General features: G+C 45.5%; 1 protein-coding gene across 2 annotated transcripts; it reads left to right on the top strand.

Annotated features, from left to right (window-relative positions):
• The first annotated feature begins 6443 nt into the window (after window positions 1–6443).
• Window positions 6444–22472, top strand: pym1 (PYM homolog 1, exon junction complex associated factor). Of its 2 annotated transcripts, none has more exons than XM_085972762.1 (3): window positions 6444–6754; window positions 8740–8833; window positions 17058–22472. In XM_085972762.1, the coding sequence occupies exons 1-3, from the start codon at window positions 6727–6729 to the stop codon at window positions 17539–17541; spliced, it is 606 nt and encodes a 201-aa protein (XP_085828888.1). In that variant the 5' UTR covers window positions 6444–6726; the 3' UTR covers window positions 17542–22472. The 2 variants fall into 2 exon arrangements, with proteins under 2 accessions (XP_085828888.1, XP_085828889.1); XM_085972763.1 differs by lacking the exon at window positions 6444–6754 and adding an exon at window positions 7003–7136.
• The last annotated feature ends 3435 nt before the right edge of the window (window positions 22473–25907 follow it).

The following is a 25907-nucleotide window of genomic DNA, read 5'->3' on the forward strand; positions in this document are numbered from 1 at the left end:
ATGACATGGTTGACCACTCCATCCTCCTCCAACGCCTCTCCACCGTCTGGGTGCGACTGCACTCGCCTGGTTCCATTCTTATCTATCTAATCGTAGCCACAGAATCACCTGCAATGGCTTCTCTTCCCGCTCCTGCATCGTTACCTCTGGTGTCCCCCAAGGATCTATCCTTGGCCCCCATCCTATTTCTCATCTACATGCTGCCCCTTGGCGACATCATAGGAAAACACAGCATCAATTTCCACATTTACACTGACGACACCCAGCTCTACCTCACCACCACTTCTCTCGACCCCTCCACGGTCTCTAAATTGTCAGACTGCTTGTCCGACATACAGTTCTGGATGAGCAGAAATTTTCACCAATTAATTATTGGGAAGACCGAAGCCATTGTTTTCGGTCCTCACCACAAACTTCGTTCCCTAGCCACTGACTCCATCCCTCTCCCTAACATCTGTCTGAGGCTGAACCACACTGTTTGCAACCTTGGTGTCATAGTTGACCCTGAAATGAGCTTCCGACCACAAACCTGCGGCATAACTTAGACCGCCCACTTCCACCTCCGTAACATCGCCCATCTCCACCCCTGCCTCAGCTCATCCACTGCTGAAATCCTCATCCATGCCTTTGTTAGCTCAAGACTTGACTATTCCAATGCACTCCTGGCTGGCCTCCCACATTCTACCCTACGTAAACTTGAGATCATCCAAAACTCGGCTGTCCGTGTCCTAACTTGCACCAAATCCCGTTCACCCATCACCCCTGTGCTCACTGACCTACATTGGCGCCCAGTTAAGCAACGCCTCGATTTCAATCCTTGTAATCCTTGTAGGATTCTCATCCTTGTTTTCAAATCCCTCCATGGCCTCGCCCCTCCCTATCTCTATAATTTCCTCCAGCCCCACAACCGTCCGAGATATCTGCGCTCCTCCAATTCTGCCCTCTTGAGCATCCCTGATTATAATCGCTCAATCATTGGTGGCCGTGCTTTCTGTTGCCTTGGCCCTAAGCTCTGGAATTCCCTGCCTAAACCTCTCCGCCTCGCTACCTCTCTTTCCTCCTTTAAGACACTCCTTAAAACCACAGTAAATAATAATTCTAATAGGTCTAAGAGCGTTAAAAAAACAAGCCTGAAGGCTTTGTGTCTTAATGCGAGGAGCATTTGTAATAAGGTGGATGAATTGGCTGCGCAAATAGAGGTAAACGGATATGATTTGGTTGGGATTACGGAAACGTGGCTCAAGGATGGCCAAGACTGGGAACTCAACATCCAGGGGTATTCGATATTCAGGAAAGATAGGCAAAAAGGAAAGGGAGGTGGGGTAGCATTACTGGTTAAAGAAGGGATTAATACAATTGTAATGAAGGATATTAGCTCTGATGACGTGGAATCTGTATGGGTAGAATTGAGAAATACTAAGGGGAAAAAAACATTAGTGGGAGTGGTATATAGACCTCCAAACAGTAAGGCGGAGGTTGGGGATGGCATTAAAAGGGAAATTAAAGAAGCGTGCAATAAGGGCACAGCAGTCATCATGGGTGACTTTAATCTACATATAGATTGGGCCAACCAAATTAGTAACAATACTGTGGAGGAGGAATTCCTGGAGTGTATACGGGATGGTTTCCTGGACCAATATGTTGAGGAACCAACCAGAGATCAGGCCATCTTAGACTGGGTATTATGTATCGAGAAAGGATTAATTAACAATCTTGTTGTACGAGGCCCCTTGGGTCGGAGCGATCATAATATGATCGAATTCTTCATTAAGATGGAGAATGAAGTAGTTGACTCAGAGACAAGGGTCCTCAATTTAAATAAAGGAAACTACGATGGTCTGAGGAGCGAGTTGGGTAGGATTGATTGGGGAATGGCACTCAAAGGGTTGACAGTGGATAGGCAATGGCAAACATTCAAAGACCGAATGGATGAGCTACAGAATTTGTTCATCCCAGTTTGGCATAAAAATAAAACAAAAAAGGTGACTCAACCATGGCTAACAAGGGAAATTAGGGATAGCATAAGATCCAAGGAGAGGACATATAAATTGGCTAGAAAAAGCAATAATCCTGAGGATTGGGAGCAGTTTAGGAGTCAACAAAGGAGGACAAAGGGATTAATTAAGAAAGGGAAAATAGAATATGAGAGTAAGCTTGCAGGGAACATAAAAACTGACTGTAAAAGCTTCTATAGATATGTGAAGAGAAAAAGATTGGTGAAGTCAAGCGTAGGTCCCTTACAGTCAGAATCAGCGGAATTTATAATGGGAAACAAGGAAATGGCAGACCAACTAAATACATACTTTGGTTCTGTCTTCACAAAGGAGGACACAAATAACCTCCCAGAGATGTCGGGGAACATAGGGTCTGATGAAAGGGAGGAACTGAAAGAAATCAGTATTTGTAGGGAAATGGTGTTCGGAAAATTGATGGGACTGAAGGCTGATAAATCCCCAGGGCCTGATGGTCTACATCCCCGGGTACTTAAGGAAGTGGCCCTAGAGATAGTAGATGCATTGCTGGTCATCTTCCAGAACTCGATAGACTCTGGAACGGTACCCATGGATTGGAGGGTAGCTAATGTTACCCCACTATTCAAAAAAGGTGGTAGAGAAAAAGCGGGGAATTATAGACCGGTAAGCCTGACATCAGTAGTGGGGAAAATGCTGGAGTCTATTATAAAAGATGTAATAGCAGAGCACTTGGAAAGCAGTGACAGGATCGGACAAAGTCAACATGGATTTACAAAAGGTAAATCATGCTTGACTAATCTACTGGAATTTTTTGAGGATGTAACTGGTAAAATAGATAAGGGAGAACCAGTGGATGTGGTGTATTTGGACTTTCAGAAGGCTTTCGATAAGGTCCCACATAAGAGATTAGCGTGCAAAATTAAGGCACATGGGATTGGGGGCAAGGTATTGACTTGGATAGAGAACTGGTTGGCGGACAGAAAGCAAAGAGTTGGACTAAACGGGTCGTTTTCCGAGTGGCAGGCAGTGACTAGTGGGGTACCGCAAGGATCGGTCCTAGGACCCCAGTTGTTCACAATATATATTAATGATCTGGACGAGGGAATTGGATGTAATATCTCCAAATTTGCAGACGACACAAAGCTGGGTGGGAGGGTAAGCTGTGAGGAGGATGTCGTGAAACTCCAGTAAGATTTGGACAGGTTGGGTGATTGGGCAGAAACATGGCAAATGCACTATAATGTGGATAAATGTGAGGTTATCCACTTTGGTGGCAAAACAGGAAGGCAGATTATTATTTGAATGGCAATAGATTGGGAGAAGGGGAAGTGCAAAGAGACCTGGGTGTTATTGTGCACCAGTCGCTGAAGGTAAGCATGCAGGTGCAGCAGGCGGTTAAGAAGGCAAATGGTATGCTGGCCTTCGTAGCAAGAGGGTTCGAGTACAGGAACAAGGATGTCTTGCTACAGTTGTACAGGGCCTTGGTGAGACCGCACCTTGAGTACAGTGTGCAGTTTTGGTCACCTTACCTGAGGAAGGACGTTCTTGCCATGGAGGGAGTGCAGCGAAGATTCACCAGGCTGATACCTGGGATGGCAGGAATGACGTATGAGGAGAGATTGTGTCGATTGGGCTTATACTCACTGGAGTTTAGAAGATTGAGAGGGGATCTCATCGAAACCTATAAAATTCTGACAGGTCTGGACAGACTAGATGCAGGACGGATGTTTCGGATGGCCGGGGAGTCCAGAACCAGGGGTCATAGTCTAAGGATAAGGGGTAAACCATTTAAGACTGAAATGAGGAGGAACTTCTTCACCCAGAGAGTGGTGAACCTGTGGAATTCTCTGCCACAGAGGGCGGTGGAGGCCAGTTCATTAAATATATTCAAGAAAGAGTTGGATATATTTCTTGAGGCTAAAGGGATCAAGGGATATGGGGAGAAGGCAGGGACAGGGTACTGAATTTGAATGATCAGCCATGATCTCATTAAATGGCGGAGCAGGCTCGAAGGGCCGAATGGCCTACTCCTGCTCCTATGTTTCTATGTTTACCTCTTTGACCAATCATTTGGTCACCTGCCCTAATTTATCTTTATGTGGCTCGATGTCAAATTTTTGTCTTATAATACTCCTGTGAAGCGCCTTGGGGCGTTTTACTAAGTTAAAGGCGCTATATAAATACAAGTTGTTGTTGTTTGACGCAGTGACAGCTTATGCATTGTTTTCTTGCCTTTCGCAGATCCCAAATGACATGACATCCAGACAGCCTTATTGTAGCATTGCAAATCAGCACAGTACTTTTCGCAAAAGGAGCAGTGTTGTCCGGTTTCAATGCACCATTCTTTATGAATCAAAGTTTTGTGGCCTACTCTTGATTTAAATGGGATGCGTAATTGGTTCATTTCTTTGCCGCGATGACAAATAGATAGAAATGAATGTCACACGCAAACTAATCTCAAGCAACCGGCTGCTCTTCAGACCAAAAACAAATTTCCTCAGAGTAACTTTAAATCTGATATTGCTGGCAAGATCATTAAATTCTACTTGTAGTAACATGTAGCAAAGAAGTGGGAAATGCATACTAATTAAAACTATGCCATGGATCAGTTAGGCGGTTGCAACAATAATGGTGTGGTTATACAATTTCTGTACTGTACAATGAATAAATTAGTTTACAAAACTGGCTTGTCTATGGCAAAATATAGAAAGCACAATTTGGAAGAGGCTGCAAAATTGGGCAGGGCAGGAGTCAGAGGCTGCAAAATTGGGCAGGGCAGGAGTCAGAGGCTGGAAAATTGGGCAGGGCAGGGCTGAGTCAGAGGCTGCATGCAGCCAGGATCGGAGGCTGCAGAGTCACTGTGGTCTGTGGACAGGAATCAATCCTGGTTGGCACAGACCAGTCCTTGGTCGGCTGTGGGAGAGATCCTGTCTTCCGGTGGGTGCCTTGGCGTTAGAGTCGGAGGCAGCAGCTTCAGGCATCTGAATTCCCGAGAGGCGGGAGCCTGCAGTTTGGGCAGTGGAGGAGACCTCTTCAAAGGCAGGCATCTGCAGTTCAGATGGTGAGTACTCTTCGGAGGTGTGAGACTGCAGTTCGGGAAGGCGAAATTCTAAGGTGGAAGCCTACATTGCATTGTTCTCCTGCAATTTCTTCTCTTCCAGCCCCCGTACCATTACCTATGGAGTCCGCCAAGGATCTATCCTTGGCCCCCTCCTATTTCTCATCTACATGCTGCCCCTCGGCAACATCATCCAAAGACATGACATCAGATTGCACATGTACACTGACGACACCCAGCTCTACCTCACTACCACCTCTCTCGACCCCTCCTCTGCCTCTGTGTTGTCAGACTGCTTGTCCGACATCCATTACAGGATGAGCTGCAGTTTCCTCCAATTAAACATTGGGAAGATCGAAGCCTTTATCTTCAGTCCACGACACAGACTCCGTTCCCTCACCACCAGTTCCATTCCCCTCCCCCACCACTGTCTCAGGCTGAACCAGACTGTTTGCAACCTCGCCGTCCTATTTTACCCTGAGTTATGCTACCGACCCCATATTCTTTCCATCACAAAGATGACCTACTTCTACCTCTGTAACATCGCCCGTCTCTGCCCCGCCTCTGCCCCACCTCAGCTTATCGGCTACTGAAACCCTCAAACATGCTCTTGTTATCTTCAGTTTCAACTATTCCTGTGCTCTCTTGGCTGGTCGCCCATCATAAACGTAAGCTCATCCAAAACTCTGCTGCCCATAATGTGCACCAGGTCCCGTTCACCCATTACTCCTGTGCTCGCTGACCTACATTGGCTCTCGGTCCGGCAACGCCTCAATTTTAAAATTCTCATCCTTGTTTTCAAATCCCTCCATGGCTTCGCCCCTCCCTGTCGCTGTAACCCCTTCCAGCCCTACAACCCTCCAAGATCTCTGCGCTCCTTCAATTCTGGCCTCTTGCGCAAACCTGATTTTCATCACTCCACCACTGGCGGCTGTGCCTTCAGCTGCCGAGGTCCTAAGCTCTGGAATTCCCTATCTAAACCTCTCCACCTCTCTCTCCTCCTTTAAGACGCTGCTTAAAACCTACAACTTTGACCAAGCTTTTAGTCATCGGCCCATATATCTCCTTACATGGCTCGGTGTCAAATATGTTTGATCACGTTCCTGTGAAGCATGTTGGGACATTTAAAAGGCGCTGTATAAATGCAAGTTCTTCTTGTTTTTGAAAGAAAAAAAGACTTGCATTTCTATGGCGCCTTTCACGACCACCGGACGTCCCAAAGCGCTTTACAGCCATTAAGAATTTTTTTTTTGAAGTTTAGTCGCTGTTGTAATTTAGGAAACGCAGCAGGCAATTTGCGCACAGCAAGCTCCCACAAGCAGCAATGTGATAAATGACCAGATAATTTGTTTTCGTGATGTTGACTGAGGGATAAATATTGGCCAGGACACCGGGGATAACTCCACTGCTCTTCTTTGAAATAGTGCCATGGGATCTTTTACGTCCACCTGAGAGAGCAGACGGGTCCTCGGTTTAACGTCTCATCCTTTTTGATAATATACATTGAAAATCCAATCATGATTTGAAGATATTTTTCTTTTTTTGCGCCTCAGTTTAAATTGAAGTTTTGAGTATTTCATTTGTGGTGCCCGCCTCTTGAGCAGGCTCCTTGTCGTGTTGGTTCTTGTTCTGATGACACTGGGCCACACCCAGGGTCACCCTAGTGGTTGAATCAAAATCGTCCCTTGAGCTGCCATGGAGGCTGCTTCCACCGCCGATTCTGGTAGGGCTTTCCACCTTTGTAATTCGAGGAAAACAGGTGATATATATAGTAAAAAAAAAACCCAGGGAGTTTATCTTTGAAGAGTAAGATGGAGCAAAGTAGGTCACTGTTTTTGTACTGAGCTAAAAAAAAAAATTGAGTGAGGCTTGGTGTGTATGCGGGCCAGAGCCTGTGGAAGGATTCGCCAACACGGGCCAAACCCTGAAGGGAAGGCAGAAAATGGCGCGGGAGGGATTGACTCCCCCTCCCGCTTCAGAACTCGATGTCTTGAGGAAATCCGAGATGGTTTTCTGAGGGTTTTTCCTCTCGATTGAGTCTCCGCCATGTTCGGCGAGCGGCGCGGCTTCCGGCGCCTGCATCATGGCGGTTCACTATGTGACGGGTGAGTGCGCTTCTTTCCCGCTCCCATTGCTGTCCAGCAGTCGCGGGCCGGCAGCGAGACCTCCCGCCCTCCCCAGCACGGCCGGTGGCTCTCCTGCGATTGTAATCACCTCTTTAATCCTCAACACTGGTTCCTCGGGGTTTCTCCCCCCACCCTGTCCCCAGGCCGCATCCGCTTTACCCGGACCAGCTACGGGCGAAAAGAGTCGGGAAAGTCCGAGGCGGTGTTTGCGGCCTAACGCAACAAAATCCTCCACCCAATCATTGGATTGCAAAGTGCCCTAAACCTTGAATTCATAACTCTGTTTAAAACAAAATGTTCCATTTGAAACCTAAGACGAGTGTTAATCAGGCTTACTAGGTTTATAATGTGTTGAAATCATTCTCAGAACTCTTAATTTTAAAACGCCTTTACTAAAATGAATTTTTGTCACTATAAATTAATTCTTTAAATCTTTTATGTTTGATAATGGACATGAAAAGTGATATGGAGCCAAAAGTTTATCACTTCTGAAGTTTTAATCTGACATGTCTGAGAAGATTGAACATTGTAGATTCACATTCCAATAATTCATAGATTTCATTAATTGCCCAGCATCCTAGGCTAGCTGAGTTTTTGTCCCTACTTCACCCTTTAAATCACCTTTTTAATCTTGAGTTTAAAACCTCTGTTTTTTCTAATTAAAATTGAAGTTATGAACATTCTGTTCAGATCAGTAACTGAAATGGAGTGGATGGGCACCACTGATTAGTGGGATGTCCTTTTGCTCCTAATCCCCATTTGGTGGATCTTGATCTTGGCCGTTGTAGGAAGTTTCTGAATGAAAGCCAGGAGCTTCCTCAAAGGGAGGCAAAATTGATGGGCAGACTGGATGCCATAAGCTACTCTTGTGCGCACACTTGTAAGAGGTCCTTGTAAAGGCCTGGAAGCAGGTTTGCAATCCCTTCCCTCAACCAGGGAAGGTGTTTGTGAAATTTAGAGCAATTTGTTATTGTCTTATTGTTAAGAAAAACATAATGTTTACACCGCAAAAACATAGCACTCAGTACACTTTAATTGTGTAGTATGCAACCATACAAGATCTGGCTTGTTGCTTGACATTGAATTATCAATCCCTGGGCTCATGTATGAAAAATGGTTGCTTAGGCATTTGAGGGCTACTGTTGCTTATGAAACTGTATTCCTGCATTAGTTTTTTATTTACCGAAAGGAAACATATACTAAAGTGTGGCTGGTGCCTCAATTGGGCTTGCCGTCTTTGTTTCTGAGTAAGTGCTGAAACCTGATTTTCCAATATTCTGCTCATTCCCCTGATTGCAGTGGAGCACCACAGCAGGGTGGGAGCTGAGGATGAGTGAAGAACTGTCTTGAAGTACCAAAAAAAAAAAATCACTTTTTAAAATGTTAGATATGTACCAAATCGTTAATATTAAACTGAGATTTATGGGGCTATACTTTTCCGGTGATCACTTCAGCTATTGTGCGATTTATCCTGCAGGATTCCTTTAAGTAACCTCTTCTACATTTTTATACCTTTTTTTTAAATCACAATTAACACCAAACCATGCATATATTTAAAACTTTTTTTCTTCAACGTTTGTAGGGAAATATATTCCTGCATCACAGCGCCCTGATGGGACCTGGCGGAAACCAAGGCGTGTGAGGGAAGGATATGTACCTCCGGAGGAGGTGCCAGTGTAAGTAACATTTTATAGAAGCTAAACCTTTGAAAAGCGAAATTGTTTCTAACTTTCTATTCTGAAAAGATATGGTGGGGTGTCCACATTTCCATAAAGTTATCTATTTGCGGTGCCTGTTCTACCAACTGCCACTCATAACGCCTCTTAGCGCCTGCTGCCTTCTTCAACAATGTGCCACTTATCACCTTTACTGACCTATAAAAGTACTGGGAGAACATAAGAATTAGGAGCAGGAGTCGGCCATACGGCCCCTCGAGCCTGCTCCGCCATTCACTAAGATCATGGCTGATCATCGACCTCATCTCCACTTCCCCGTCCGATCCCCATATCCCTCGATTCCCTTGGTGCCCAAACATCTATCGATCTCAGTCTTGAATCTACTCCATGACTGAGCATCCACAGCCCTCTGCGGTAGAGAATTCCAAAGATTCACCACCCTCTGAGTGAAATATTTTTTCATCTCGGTCCTAAATGGCCGACCCCTTATCCTGAGACTCTGACCCCTGGTTCTCGACTCTCCAGCCAGGGAAAAGAGCCTCTCGGCATCTAGCCTGTCAATCCCCCTCAGAATTTTATACGTTTCAATTTTCAATGTTTCAGCTTTCAAAAATTCAGACTTTTCTTTTGACATCTCTGCGTATCATTTATAGTTAAATTCTAACATAACATAAGAAATAGGAGCAGGAGTAGGCCAATCGGCCCCTCGAGCCTGCTCCACCATTCAATAAGATCATGGCTGATCTGATCCTAACCTCAAATCTACTATCACTCTACATCCCTCCCAAACCCATGTGATCTCCTGGGAGAGGCGAAAAAACAGATTAAAAAACCCAATGGCCAATTTGGGAGAAAAAAATCTGGGAAATTCCTCTCCAACCCATCTAGGCGATCGAAACTCGTCCAGGAGATCACTGTCCCTATATTTTCTACAGTACTTACCTTCTGTAAAAGGTGATCTCCACCCCAGCCAGGAACAGGAGTAGAACCATCTCCTGAAACCTAACACATAATTAGAACACAAGAAGTAGGAGCAGAACCAGGCTACACGGCCCCTGGGCCCGCTCCGTTACCCACAGGGCCATGACCGTTCCGAACCTAGACTCATGTCCAATTTCCTGCCCGCTCCCCGTAACCCCTAATTCCCTTTCTAAGAAACTGTCTATTTCTGTTTTAAATTTATTTAATGATGTAGCTTCCACAGCTTTCTGGCGCAGCAAATTCCACAGACCTACTACCCTCTGAGTGAAGAAGTTTCTCCTCATCTCAGTTTTGAAGGAGCAGCCCCTTATTCTAAGATTATGCCCCCTAGTTCTAGTTTCACCCATCATTGGGAACATCCTCACCACATCCACCCGATCAAGCCGCTTCACAACCTTATATGTTTCAATAAGATCGCCTCTCATTCTTCTGAACTCCATGAGTAGAGTCCCAATCTCCTCATATGTCCACCCCCTCATCCCCGGCAATTAAATACCAGCTTTGCCCTGGGGAAGTGACGGCTGGGTGATCACTGCCCTCAGTTGCCCACTACTATACATCTGCAAGCGCATTGTTGTGATTTGACTTCCAGTGTTCAAACAAATGTTTTGGAGAAGGCAGCTCTTTGTGTTTTAAAAGTGATTCTGTATGAGGTGCAGCAGGACTGTGTCTCAGCTGTGTGTCCTCAATTGTGTAGTGGTATCTTCATCATTAAGTGTAAAAAGATGACCATATTAATAGTGTGTAAAGAAGGGAAGAAATACACTCAATGTAGATAACTTCCCCTATCTGGTTACGTTACTGATAATTAAGAAAAGTCGATTGTGTTGGAAGACATATTTGAACTATAACGCATTTCCTTCAGCCTATATAGTCCTATCAATTCGGATCTCAAAGTGTCACAGACCAGCTTAATGCACAAAGAATTGGGTTTAGTTGCTAATTAGGAGGCACCGAAGCCTTAAAACTTTAGTACCCATTGAAGGAAACGGAACTGAGCTGTACCCTGCAGAAGTGCCCATCGCCAGGACACCTCACTGGCATGACCTGAGCTATGACCAGCTTGGAGACCTGAACCGTCAAGTCTCTGGGGCTCAAGAAATTGCATTGAATTTCATTATCGCATCTCCCCAGGTGGCCTTGTGGGTAAAGACACTGTCCCATGCTGTACTGAGCAATACTGGTTACCAAGTCCCAGGTTCAAAACTTTTTTGCGCAGCGAGTGGTTAGGATCTGGAATGCACTGCCTGAAAGGGTGGTGGAGGCAGACTCGGCCATGGGTTTCAAAAGGGAAATGGATAAGTACCTGAAGGAGAAAAAATTGTCGGGCTACAGGGGAGTGGGACTAGCTGAAGTGCCCTTGCAGAGAGCCGGCACGGACTCGATGAGCCGAATGGCCTCCTTCTGTGCTGTAACCATTCTATGGTTCCCCATCGGTGCTGAATTCGCCCATCTCAGTGGTGGAAGCAATTGAGGTGTTGCAGGTAACCTCTTGCAGCTGAGAATTGGGGGGAGAGTTGGTGGCTGTGAATCTTTTCTAAGCCTCTTCCAGTGGCTTTTGCTGAAGGAGTGGGGGTGGTGTCATGTGGCACAATATGTTGGAACACTCGGGCGTTCCACTACAAACACAAGGTGAAGAATAACAGATGTTTTGCAGTGAGCTTCAGACAGCAGTTCAATGTCACGGTTCTGCCTTTTTTTTTTCCTGATTTACTCGGGCTTCGGTTTGATGGCGTCCGAAAGTGCTTCGTTGAACTACTGGCTTGTAACTCATTGTCGGCCATCGCTAAGCCCATTAGCAATTAGTGGAATGCTGCTGCACAAATCAGATACAGGTCTGACCAGCAGAGCTGGCATCTGGAGCAATGACCTTGTATTACTGTTTCTATGGAGAGGATTGGAGGGCCAGGTGATTCTGAAGAGGAAAGGGGAGTTACCCTGGGCCATTCCTCTTGGCAAGCTGCCGAATCGCATTGATGAAGGCTTGCAGGCCGGTAACCCACGTGCCCTTTTAGCTACAGTTAAGATATGGAGAGGAAAGAAGAAAGTCCCCTTTTCAATTTTCTTTCCTCTCCCTGCTCCTGAAAGCACTGACTCTTGCTGAGGTTCCCTATTCCAGGTACCCATTTTCCATGTGTGTGCCTAGCTAATGTGTCGTCAGACTATTTGGCTGGGCAGGTGGACTTTCTGGTCGATGAGACTGGATAGCGATTGGGAATGGTTGACTTTTTCCTCCTTCCTTTTCCCCTAAACCATGCCCCCCCCCCCCCCCCCCCCCCCCCCCCCCCCCAAAACAATTAAACCTGAGACCTGGTTCGTGTGACTTAATACAGCAAATGGTGCCTTTACCCACAAGACCATCAGGGAGCTCAAAAAAAAAAAAAACACTTTATTGTTCAGGGAACAGTCCCAATATTGCCCCAAATGGTAAACTTTTAAAAACTATGGATAATATTTTCCTCTGTGCAAAAAGGAGGGAAAAAAATCCATTTTTATTTTTGACCTGCTGCCATAGTTACCACACGGGCACAATTTTGAAAGGTGCCTTTGCCTGCAAATGGGTGATTTATATTCCTGAGAATGAAATCACAATCTGGACGAACCTGTATAATCCTTTTAATATTTCTTGGAGTTAACAGGCCACTCAAATGGTATAACTGTCAGAAGACCTTTAATCCTGCTCATGGCGTGCGCAATCCTTGTGCAAAATGGCTACGCAAAAATTGCGAAAATGCTGCTTTACTCAACAGGCTTTGCATTTCCAGGGACACATCTGCTGCATTGTAAAAGGAGTTGGCTACGAGTGTTTACTGCTCCCTCGTGATGAATAACGCACTCCTTCTGATCCCCACGCTCACTCACTGCGCAAAGTAGTTTTAATAATGATTTTAGCACAATGTAAATGTTACCTTTTTATAGGAAAGCATCATATTTGGCACCCAGTGAAAGCCAAGTTTTCCGAGTATTGCTGGATCACAGTTCTTCGGCACAGTGCACCCACGCTTTCATTCTACTCTCTTTCGGAGGAGATCTTGATAACTGCATTTGTTCAACATACACCATGTGCAAAGGTTTTTTTGTGTTAAATTGTTATTAAAAGCTATTTCAAAAAGTGACATTGAATTAACACTCTCCGTTGTGAAAGCATGAGATATTTTGAATTCTAATAAATCCAGTTAGCATGTTGGATGCCCTCAAGGTTAGCAAGAAATGCAAAGTTCATTACCAATCATGGCTTTCTCTCTGAATATCCTTCCCAAAGTCTACATTCATAACTAGAAATGTTTCTCCAGCTTTGCATGACTCTCTGCTTAAACTGTTTTACCTCTCCTGTGGCATTGCGGATAGTTAACTCCAGACCAAGTTGAATTTTTCAAATCAAGCTGGGTCGGAGGATGGGACATAATGGAACCATTGGGAGGAGGAGGGAAATGAAGGAGGTGGAGTAGGGTGAAGGGATGGAGAAAGGAAAGCTGGAGGAGGAGAAATGGTAGAGGGCAGGAGCACAGTGGGAATGGGTGGTCTTCAGTGGAATGGATCTCTGCCTCGGAAGTCCTCGGTGCATTGGGGGCAGGGTGCCAATGACTGGACAATTCATCCAGTGATGCTGATCAAGTGGGAATTCTGATCATTGGGTTTTGGGGATTGAGGCATTGCTCAGCCATCCAACAGGGGAGGAAGTTGGTGTGGCTAGGAATTGGGGTGGGGGGGGGGTGGTGGTTACTGTAAATGGGGAAATGAAGCGGAGTAAGGAGGAACGACAAGCATTGGGGGGACGGATTGGCAGCCAGCAGGTGGGTTGGAATGGAAAATGCAGTGAATGGGGAAGAGTACGGGTTGGTAAGGGAGCTGCAGTCACCGGTGAGCGAGTAGGAATTGGAGTACAATCCATGAGTTGCTGCTTATTTGATGGGGGGTGGTTGCTATAGGTTAGAATGGGAAGTGCTGGTATGGGAGGAGAGGCCCCAGCAGGGGTTGTGAGGATCTTTTGGCTAAATTCATCCTGCCTGTGGCTGTTCATTTTGCTTCTTTTCCAATAAAAGACTTTTTCCCGACATTCCTGTCCTGCCACTTTCTTTGCTTTAGTATGAGGATTCACTTGTGGTATTGTTTGGGCTGTCACGTAGCGTTACGTGGTGACTCGATTTCCTATTTGTCATGTAACGTTGCAGTGACAGCACCACTGACAAGTGCAGCACCTTTGGAATTCTGATTGTCATTTTTAATATTGTAGCTTGAGGTTTGTTTGAACTTTCTTGCTTCCATTTTGATTTTTAATGTTTGTTCCTTGTGTCATTGCATCTTCCATCTTTTTACCGGCCTCTTAAAAAGCACAACCTGAATATCATCAGTGCTATAAAACCTCATGCTGGAATGGAAAGTTCAGTTCATACTTTTTTGAGCTTGATAACTCCATCTTCTCTCATTCTTTTCAACCTTGATGTTATACTGCTTTACCTAGATTTCTCTTGTATAACAAACATAACATGCTTTAATACTTATTCCTCTTTTTTTTCCCCCTCCACCCGGTTCATTCCGATCGCAGAATTGCATGCGCAAAAGTAACTGCACGATTTAGAGATGTGTTTAATTTAACAGGCTCAATCAACGTTCTCTTTCTCCCCCCCCCCCCCCCCCCCCCCTCCCCTCTTTTGCCTGCCTTTATTCATTGCAGTCGCTGCTGTGGTGATACTTTGAAATGTTTGTTCAACTAACACCCACCAGGTCTGACTTGGTGTAAAATGCTCACTTTTCGATTGGACACTGCACAAGTTCATCAGCAATGGTCTTAACCAGCAGAAATCTGCTTCTTTGCGAGCGTTCTGCTGAGGCGCAAGACTGCTCGGGGCAGCGCTAAACACAAGACGAATAATCCGTTTGCATTTTTTTTTTACTGGCCAACTTGCCAGTCTTTACTCGTGTCTACCTTTTCCTTTTTAATTTGCCGAAAGAGAAAAGTGTGACCCCATAACTACAAAAGGTTCTTCAGAGAGACTGACGCAAAACTTATCCAAACCAAAAGAATCTTAATCTAATACCTCTAAATCAGTAATTCAGAATAACTACTTGCTTGTAGGGGAGATGCTTTGCTTATTTGTGCGCCTGTCTTCAGATAGCACAGTGTAAACAAGATTTTTGTACTGCTTCCCTTTCACAGCCTATAATCCTGCACCGCAGTGAAAAGTTACTGTCTTATGGCAGCCTAAGTTTGGGGTTTTCTTCAAACTACCAGACAACTGTAACAAGGGCAGATATCTTGCCAGATTGACCCGTGTGCTTGCTTTTGTATAAATTTTCATTGCTTTGGGTGCCGTGGCTGAACAGGGAAGCAGCAAAGTGGCTTATTTACACTTTGCCACCTCAAGGCTGGCGCATAAGCGGCTGCATTTTTTGGTAACTAAGTAAAGTAGCAATTCCTCTGAGGAAGGGACGCTAGTGGGAAAGTTTTGCTGTTCTTGCTCATTGCTTTAAATGGGGAGGAACTCAAAAGAATGTCATAAAAATTTACTAAAGTAAATATTTCAAAAGGTCCCTGATGTAAGAAAACTACTAGGCACTTGGTCTGAGCGTTAAACAAAGCTTTAATCAACTGTTTTACAACATGGAGGTCTAGTTGTGTCCTTCACTAGTTCCTGTTAAGAATGTCCTGCGCAAGCTGGGCCCGTGCCCGAGTATTTATACTCTCCCTGGACAGCGCCACCCGCAGGCTGCTCAGTATTATTTCATAAGTCTTTCTTTCATGAATGACTGATTCATGTCAGTCCCCAGTTATTGGAATTGTAGAATTGACAAGTCAGATCACTGCCTCAATGCCAGCATCATGGTTCTGCTGTGAGCAGCCTTTACAAGAAGGGTTTGTTCCCATGGCTGTCTCCAGGGATATGGTCAGACTGTTCTAACTTCCCTCAGTAAATGTCATCCTTTTTCTGCATGATTTGAAGCCGAACTCTGCTGGCCGTTGGCACCCAATATAGTTTCTCCAACTCTCTCCACGCTCTGACCAACTACCAGAGTCAACTTTGAGAGGCGCCTCTGTTTCTAAGTTGTTTCTGGCTGCATCCTGTTGTTCTGCCACCTGATGTGCAGTAACGTAGAAATCCTTTTCCACGTTCTCCCACGTGTAGGAGCAGATGTGCTGTAAACTGACACAATAGCCATTACACACCAACTTGAGGCTGGATTCGCATGCCTGTAAATTGAACCCTTCTACCATCCCCCTCGATTATTTTATTTTTTTCTCCATGTCTTCTATAAGCTCTCTCTTATATTGGGTGCAGTTCATTGGGTGCCAACCAGTCTCATGGCATGGCATCTCATCTCAAGTGGCCATTCTTTTAAGTGTCATTCCTGTCACGAGTGTCGACAGATTATTCAGCTGCGAGGGGCGTCCCCGCCAGGTCTGATCCTGTATTCACAGAATCACAGAAACCCCACAGTGCAGATAGAGGCCATTTCGGCCCATCGAGCCTGCACCAACACATATCCCACCCGATCCCCGTAACCCCTACACCAACACATATCCCACCCTATCCCTGTAACCCCACGTATTTAATCCCCCTAACACTAAGGGTCAATTTATCATAGCCAATCAACCTAACCTGCACATCTTTGGACTGTGGGAGGAAACCGGAGCACCCGGAGAAAACCCACGCAAACACAGGGAGAATGTGCAAACTCCACACAGACAGTCACCCGAGGCCGGATTTGAACCCAGGTCCCTGGCGCTGTGAGGCAACAGTGCTAACCACTATGCCACCGTGGATTTGAGTGAGTCAGCACGCTGAAGGAAACTGGAGTCATGCTCCATCAGGGCAGGAGGGCACGTTAACCGGAACATGCAGCAGCTTGTAAGGGAAGGGTGATTTTTGACATGGGGGCAAAGTCTACAAGCCATTCTGACAAGCTATGAGATCACTGGAACAGTCACTTTAGAGTGTGACTGATGTGCTTCACAAACTGTGGGTCTCGGACTCGATATGGCAGCGACGTGCTTAGACATCAGACGAGGAGGACAGGATCGGGTTTGACTTAATGCCCTTCATGGTTGGCGCACTGCCTAGGTTCAGATACAAAAGAATGGTCACTTGAGTGAGGTACCGGGGGTGGCTGGTGCCTTCGGTACTGTAGCCCAGCGAGAGGAAGGGAGCAAATCAGGAAAAAAAAAATCAACTGTTTGTTATAACACAGTCTAATTGAATCCCACTTCGCATGGCCTGTTATTATCTATATTTGTTGTGTGCAGGTACGAGAACAAGTATGTGAAGTTTTTCAAAAGCAAACCAGACCTGCCGCCAGGCCTTAACCCAGACGAATCCGCCAAAAGCAAGCCGCAACAGTCAAAGCAGGACGGAGAGCTGGCTGGGTTATCCAAATCCGCTAAACGCAACCTCAAGCGCAAAGAGAAGCGCAAACTGCAGCAGGAAAGTGACGGCACCGCCGAGGCCGATGAGCTGAGCCAGACATTGCAGAAAACCACCATTGGTGGCAGCGCCGGCGGCGGCAGCAGCAGTCCAAACTCGCCGGCTGCTATGCTGCAAGGGGACCACGATGGCATAGAGAAGGCGAAGAAGGTAAAAAATCTCAAAAAGAAACTGCGCCAAATCGACGAACTGCAGCAAAAACTAGACTCTGGCGAGATTAAGCAGGCGACGAAAGAGCAGCTGGAAAAGCTGAGCCGCCGGAACCTGCTAGTGGAGGAGCTGGAGGATTTGGAACTGGGTTTATAGGAGTAACTATTGTATGCTGCCAAGGATACTGGGAGAGTCATTGTTCCATATCCACGCCAAGTAACTGACGGATAATACAGGCTTGCGTCCTAAAGAGACCAAGGGTCACACAATGGGACATCATTGCCCACACTGGTCCTCGTCCTCGTGCTGCCTTTCACATTGTTGGTTTTATTAGAAATGGAGGGAATATTTTTTTTTTTTTAAAAAAAGGTTTCATTCCTAAGTCCGAGAAAGCAGCATGGAGTAAATGTACTGTTCAGTGGACTGCATTGGGTATTCGCTGTTACACTACGTGACTTCAGATTATTGTCTGTGCACCGCGTCTGTCGTTACGTGCTTGGTCTGAACTTAGGGGGTTGGCCATGTCAAGAGGTCTGCTCGTCGTCTCGTGTTCCTTCACGTAGCAGGGGGAGTAAAAAAATCAAAAAAAAATCCAGTGTTCAATTCACCAGAAATGTTCAGCACTCTCTCTACCCCACCATCCCCTCATCCCCTTTTAATGTACTAGAAATATGGCCCAGAAACACATTTTAATGAGGGGGGGAGTAAGACTATCGAATGGGAACGTTGAAATGGAAATGACCCTCTCGGGGGTGCTGCTGCACTTCTGATTATTTTTGAATTATGCTTGCCCCCAGTAACGAGATGGGGGATAATTAAATTGTTATTTGTACGTCTCCCATGTGGTGAACTATTGTCTAAAGGTTTTAATAAAATCATTTTTTGTGTCCTTCGAAAGTGCAGGGCGAGCATGTTCGACAGCATTTTTTTTAATGAAATGCCGGCTGTGCTTTCACCGGTATAAAGTTACACTGCATTACTGGTTTGAACTAATCGACTTCAATGGTGCTGTTAACCTCTGTTCAGTTTTGATTTGCTCAATATCTGTTGTGTGTGCAATCAGTGTCATTTCGCAGTTGTACGGCATTCTCTGAACATGGACAACAGGCAGTTCCAAGAATAATCAAAGAGTTTACCGACAAACCAGCCATTGCACTTCAGCGTAATTCATTCTGCGTGAAGTTTCTCAAAGGCAAGGTGCTATATGAATGCAAATCTTTCTTTAAGCTGCCAGTCTGTGTTGAATGGAAATGTGTACGGAATAGGGGTGCCATTGGCCCATTTGCGACCAAGTGGCACTAATATGGGGGAGGGGGAAGCAATATCTCCACCACTGGAATCATTGGCTTGTGAGCTAAAACCGGTTGCCTGCCCCACGTAACGCATCTGTCCCCTCTCATTCTAACGGCCATCGCAAACACTCTCTTCAGGTAATAGAAGGAAAGATCAAGGGTGACGTTGCAGTATTCTGAATTCAATGCCATGCATAGATTTCCAATCGGCACAATGTATCGGCTGCAGATTGGTACGGAGTTGGGTGTGGCATTTGGCAGTCTTGCTGCCAAATGGCAATACTTTGGGGAGGTTGGCAGAAAAGACTGCTGGACTTGTTGATTCATAATATGGGACCGACTCTGCCCCAATAATATATGCAGGTAACGTATCTGTCCTCACATGCTGACTACCATATCAAACCCTCTATTCAGGTAATACAGAGGCAAAAGTCAAGGATGACTTTTGCAGTAGTCTAAATTCCGTGCTATACAACGAGCGTGCCAGTTAATAAAATGTATTGGCTAAGGGTTAAAAGCCATATTTTGTATATTTTTAAAAAAATCTGTCCATTCTAAAGGAATACCAAAATCAACTCCACCAGTTTTCTTTATAATTTAATGAATAGATACAATTTATTTTTGTGACCCGATTAAGGATTGAAAATGAGTTCCGAAAGCTGCCAGTACTGTTGTATTGTTTGCTGGGACTTTCCAGGTTAGTCCTTGTATCATTGACATTTTAACTGCTTTTTACAATTGTATTACTGTATATATTTTAGATGTACATTTAGAAAAGTAATTTGGAGTGATGCACCGTGAATCTAGAGTTAACAAATGGAGCAAAATTCTTAGCGGATGCGACTTAAAATGGCAGCTGGTGATCCGTGTAAATTTCACTGTGTCTGTCTGACTTGCAGTCTTGTTTCCGACTGGAAATCCTGTTTGAATATAATACAGATTTAATATGGATCGCACTTCCACAAGAACGTTAAGTGGCCCGGTTGAATACGAAGAGGATGTGGAAGTGTTTGAATATAGGCCTGGTGTGGGCAATGAATTCAGTTCATTTGAATCATTTGCAGTGGTTGTAAACCTGCAGCAAGGTGCTCCGTGCAGAGGGCCCAAGAATGGCTATTTGGACTGTTATTAGTCCAACCTGCCAGATTCCGCTTTATTGTGGTTATGTTTTCTAGTTTCTCAACAGTGGTGTTGCCACAGGTTCTGCGACAGTTCAGGGAGCAGATATTATCCCACCTGCGCATCCAATAGAATGGGGACTTGTGGAGTACCGACCCCAACATGCCACTGATTTCAATTTTATTAGACAATTTGTACGGAAGCTTGTGTGATCGGAGAACCAGCACTGGCGCTTTCAATAAGAATAGTTACTGTAAACTTGGGACCAAACCAGCCTTAAAATGGGTGCAGCTTGTTGGAGCAATAATATGCTGTTGCATAACATTATGGGATGCAGGCTCATACCAACAGTTCCTCACGTGCAGCTAGGGCGAGTGGTGAGCGGAAGATGGGTTTATTTCCCCAAGGAAAGGTGGCAATACCGGAGGATCAGTTGCCCTGGCCTAAACTTGCACACCTGCCTGGGACCTGTATAGAGTAGCACTGGCCTCTTGACCCGAGAATGTGCAGGGGAAGACACTTTTATTTTCTAATCCTGTTTTGAAGTGCATGACCCCCAAGGGGCTGGCAGTCTCTGGTACCTGGCTAAGTGAGCCTAGGCCATTTGCTTGTGGAGGGCATTCAATCCAAGTACAATCCTGTGCTCCTACTGCGCCCACATGTGTGCCCTTCCTGCAGGGGTCACTTGTTCCCCAGCCCAGCAGCACTGGCTTATTGAAGTTCCCCTACTGCCACCCCATCCGAGATCTGTTAACTCAACACAGACTGTAAGGAACTGAACACCGAGTCTGGGACCTTTTTAAGGAGTCAGTACCACACCTAGGTGATGCATTTACCTATTGAGGCACTGGGGAGATTGGAAGAAAATTACCAGGAATAAGTTGACGTCATTCACAAATTATTTAACTGGCAGCATTGGCAGATACTGTAAAAAAGACATCTAGCGGTTTTTCTTTAAAGTGTTTGTCTATTCTTCTAGGCACTTGAAGGGAAAGGGGAGGAAAATCAGAAAAACTTTCAATATTCAGTAACAATCTACAGTGATAAAATTAAGACCATATTCCGTAGATTACATTTTTTGTAATTGCTTCAGCTTCTCAAAGTTTTCCGTGACATTTCTTCACGCACCACCTTTTGTTGTCCCGACGTCACCTGCTAGCACTTGTAACGATTCCATGGACAAGGAGCTAGCCTGTGGTTGCTGCACAGAACTAGGGAAAACGAGGAAAGAAACGGCATTCCATCTGGCTTGGGCGGCCCTGCAGAATGCTAAACCCGACGGCCTAGGCGGTTTGGTTGGCAGCCTGTGCTGAGTTGGCTGATTGCAGCAGTTGGGTTGTTACGTGGCCTTAGTGCCCCATGGCTAGCGAGAGGGGAAAAAAAAATCAGCCAGGGTTCGAGTTCCCGATTGCTATTCAGTAACTCCTAGAATGTGCACATCTGCGGACATCGGGTGACCATTAGGAACAAGGTTGAATAGCCTGTCGCCAGTAGCCTAGGTTCGAGCATGAAGAATGGCCACTTGCACGAGCTAGTTGGCACCCTTGAAATCATGCCTCAGAGTATATTCTTCGTATTGGGAGGTTACTTTTTGGAAGGTCATTGCTGATCAGTGAGTACACGTGAGCTGTTAAATGCAGGTTCTGAATAAAGTATTTTTTATGTGGTCCAGTTCGGACCATTGTGTTTGGGAATCTTTACAAAATGTGTTTTTTGTACAAGATTGTGGGCGGGGGGGGGGGGGTTAAAATTGAGTCCTTTTAAATATGATTTTGAAACGTCGAGCAGTATTGATCATCGGTATGAGTTAAGCAAACCTGAAACACTTATCGGTTTCACTGTTTTCTTTGTCATCTTTCTCCCCTTCTCTTCCCTCTCCGAAGGCTTTGGTTCCTTGCTGGCGTGCAGGCACCCACCAATACCTTGCTTAAGTAGCCATTAAGTATATATGAGCTTTGACATTGTGTCAGCTGACTATTTTGACCAGCGAGGGCATCACAGCCTGGCCCAATTCTATCTGCTCCTGATGTCCATACATGTGTGCTTCCAGCAGGAGTCATTGGTTAGTGATGGAGTGGGACCCTGGGCTGACTTTCCTATCTCTAGCTTGGGGCATTGACTCCACTTGTAGCCCCCCTACAGCTCCTTAGCTGTGAACAGCTAGCTCAGCACAGACCAGAAATAGAATCTGACACTTTCTAGTTTGCATGGCTTAGCATTGCGAGAAGTGAGGTATTTACCTACTAGGCCACCTGAGGAACTACTAGATTTGTTATCTATCCCCCTTTTCTTTTTGGAAAGAATCAAACAGTGGATCTGGTGGGTGGGTACCACAGTTTGCAGTGCTACACCGACACTGTCAGGTCTTGACTCCCAGAAGAGAATTGAAGAGTCACTTGTATCTCTGGGTACCGGGCCACTGTATAAAAGTTAATTTGTTTAAAGGGTGTTGGAGATTCCAGTATTTACCTCCCAGTCCCCCAGTGCCTGGTATTGGAACACTTGACTATAAACAGGACTTAAACTTAGAAGAAAAGTGGAAATAAAATGTTTTACTGTAAGTAACTATCAGAAATGTGTTGCTTGCTGTGTGTGACGTTGTGTGGACTATCAGTGACTCGGTAAAAAGCATTTCCAAAACTCGTGAATAAAGTTGAAATGTATGTTACCAATCAATGCCTGTGCTTTCTTGCTTTTAAACTGTTCATCCAGAAAATGGATGGATGATTGTAAATTGTGGTGCCTGGGTCGTCGCTTGATTTGTTCCTAGCCCAGGCCTCAACAGGGATTCATTAAACCCCAGTCGCAATGGAACTATGATTCCTTACAGCAAGCATTGGGTACGCTAACGGGTCTTTTTCTGAGTGGCAGGCAGTGACTAGTGGGGTACCGCAGGGAGCGGTCCTAGGACCCCAGCTATTCACAATATATATTAATGATCTAGACGAGGGAACTAGATGTAATATCTCCCAAGTTTGCAGACGACACAAAGCTGGGTGGGCGTGTGTACTGTGAGGAGGATGCAGAGAAACTCCAGTATGATTTGGATAGGTTGGGTGATTGGGCAGATGCATGGTAGATGCAGTATAATGTGGATAAATGCGAGGTTATCCACTTTGGTGGCAAAAACAGGAAGGCAGATTATTATCTGAACGGCAATAGATTTGGGAGAAGGGGAACTACAACGAGACCTGGGCGTTCTTGTGCACCAGTCGCCGAAGGTAATCGTGCAGGTGCAGCAGGCGGTTAAGAAGGCAAATGGTATGTTGGCCTTCATAGCGAGAAGGTTTGAGGACAGGAGCAAGGATGTCTTGCTGCAGTTGTACAGGGCCTTGGTGAGACCACATCTTGAGTATTGTGTACAGTTTTGGTCACCTTATCTGAGGAAGGATGTTCTCGCCATGGAAGGAGTGCAGCGAAGATTCACCAGACTGATACCTGGGATTGCAGGAATGACGTATGAGGAGAGATTGGGTCGATTGGGCTTATACTTTCTGGAGTTTAGAAGAATGAGAGGGGATCTCATTGAAACTTATAAAATTCTAACAGGACTAGATGCAGGAAGGATGTTCCCGATGGCGGGGGAGTCCAGAACCAGGGGTCACAGTCTAAGGATAAGGGGTAAGCCATTTAGGACAGATGAGGAATTTCTTCACCCACAGAGTGGTGAACCTGTGGAATTCTCTACCACAGAAGGCAGTGGAGGCCAATTCATTAAATATATTCAAGAAGGAGTTAGATATATTTCTGAAGGTTAAAGGGATCCAGGGATATGGGGAGAAGGCAGGGACGTGGTACTGAATTTGGATGATCAGCCATGATCTCATTGAATGGCGGAGCAGGCTCGAGGGGCCGAATGGCCTCCTGCTCCTATTTTCTATGTTTCTAACGGGAGAAATATTAGCTATGCATTGATGCATGATAAAAGCATCAGTTTACAGAATCACCTGGGGTGCAATATGACTGATCAGACCCATGAGCATCTGGATTTGGTGTCAAATTCAATTTCCACACCACGCTAGCTACTACCTAATACTGTAGGAGTCAGCTGTGGCTCAGTGGTAGCACTCTCGCCTTGGAGTTAGTGGGCTGTGGGTTAAAGTCCCACTCCAAGAGACTTGAGCACAAAATCTAGGCTGACACTTCAGTGCATTGCTGAAGGTGTGCTGCACTGTCTGAGGTAGAAACATAGGAGTAGGCCATTCGGCCCTTCGAGCCTGCTCCGCCATTCAATGAGATCATGGCTGATCATCCAAATTCAGTACCCTGTCCCTGCCTTCTCCCCATATCCCTTTAGCCTCAAGAAATATGTCCAATTCTTTCTTGAATATATTTAATGAACTGGCCTCCACCGCCCTCTGTGGCAGAGAATTCCACAGGTTCACCACTCTCTGGGTGAAGAAATTCCTCCTCATTTCAGTCCTAAATGGCTTACCCCTTATCCTTAGACTATGACCCCTGGTTCTGGACTCCCCGGCCATCAGAAACATCCTTCCTGCATCTAGTCTGTCCAGACCTGACAGAATTTTATAGGTTTCGATGAGATCCCCTCTCAATCTTCTAAACTCCAGTGAGTATAAGCCCAATCGACACAATCTCTCCTCATACGTCATTCCTGCCATCCCAGGTATCAGCCTGGTGAATCTTCGCTGCACTCCCTCCATGGCAAGAACGTCCTTCCTCGGGTAAGGCGACCAAAACTGCACACAATACTCGAGGTGCGGTCTCACCAAGGCCCTGTAAAACTAGCAGCAAGACATCCTTGTTCCTGTACTCGAAACTTCTTGCTACGAAGGCCAACATACCATTTGCCGCTTTAACCGCCTGCTGCACCTGCATGCTTACCTTCAGCGACTGGTGCACAATAACACCCAGGTCTCTCTGCACTTCCCCTTCTCCCAATCTATTGCCATTCAAATAATCTGTCTTCCTGTTTTTGCCACCAAAGTGGATAACCTCACATTTATCCACATTATAGTGCATCTACCATGCATCTGCCCAATCACCCAACCTGTCCAAATCGTACTGGAGTTTCACGACATCCTCCTCACAGCTTACCCTCCCACCCAGCTTTGTGTCGTCTGCAAATTTGGCGATATTACATCCAATTCCCTCGTCCAGATCATTAATATATATTGTGAACAGCTGGGGTCCTAGGACCGATCCTTGCGGTACCCCACTAGTCACTGCCTGCCACTTGGAAAACGACCCGTTTATTCCAACTCTTTGCTTTCTGTCCGCCAACCAGTTCTCTATCCAAGTCAATACCTTGCCCCCAATCCCATGTGCCTTAATTTTGCACGCTAATCTCTTATGTGGGACCTTATTGAAAGCCTTCTGAAAGTCCAAATACACCACATCCACTGGTTCTCCCTTATCTATTTTACCAGTTACATCCTCAAAAAATTCCAGTAGATTAGTCAAGCATGATTTACCTTTTGTAAATCCATGTTGACTTTGTCCGATCCTGTCACTGCTTTCCAAGTGCTCTGCTATTACATCTTTTATAATAGACTCTAGCATTTTCCCCACTACCGATGTCAGGCTTACCGGTCTATAATTCCCCGCTTTTTCTCTACCACCTTTTTTGAATAGTGGGGTAACATTAGCTACCCTCCAATCCATGGGTACCGTTCCAGAGTCTTGAGTTCTGGCAGATGACCAGCAATGCATCTACTATCTCTAGGGCCACCTCCTTAAGTACCCTGGGATGTAGACCATCAGGCCCTGGGGATTTATCGGCCTTCAGTCCCATCAATTTTCCTAACACCATTTCCCTACAAATACTGATTTCTTTCAGTTCCTCCCTTTCATCAGACCCTATGTTCCCCGGCATCTCTGGGAGGTTATTTGTGTCCTCCTTTGTGAAGACAGAACCAAAGTATGTATTTAGTTGGTCTGCCATTTCCTTGTTTCCTATTATAAATTCCCCTGATTCTGACTGTAAGGGACCTATGCTTGACTTCACCAATCTTTTTCTCTTCACATATCTATAAAAGCTTTTACAGTCAGTTTTTATGTTCCCTGCTAGCTTACTCTCATTCTATTTTCCCTTTCTTAATTAATCCCTTTGTCCTCCTTTGTTGAATCCTAAACTGCTCCCAATCCTCA

The sequence above is a fragment of the Somniosus microcephalus genome, chromosome 33 (assembly GCF_052327205.1).
Source record: "Somniosus microcephalus isolate GS21.2 chromosome 33, FLI_Smic_1.0, whole genome shotgun sequence".
Taxonomy (NCBI): Eukaryota; Metazoa; Chordata; class Chondrichthyes; order Squaliformes; family Somniosidae; genus Somniosus; species Somniosus microcephalus.

Excerpts from the sequence above, each read along its gene's own strand:
- pym1 (XM_085972762.1), top strand. The coding sequence starts at position 6,727 with ATGGAGGCTGCTTCCACCGCCGATTCTG. Across the intron at positions 6,755-8,739 it reads TGCTTCCACCGCCGATTCTG|GGAAATATATTCCTGCATCA; the intron begins GTAGGGCTTTCC and ends CAACGTTTGTAG. Across the intron at positions 8,834-17,057 it reads CCTCCGGAGGAGGTGCCAGT|GTACGAGAACAAGTATGTGA; the intron begins GTAAGTAACATT and ends TGTTGTGTGCAG.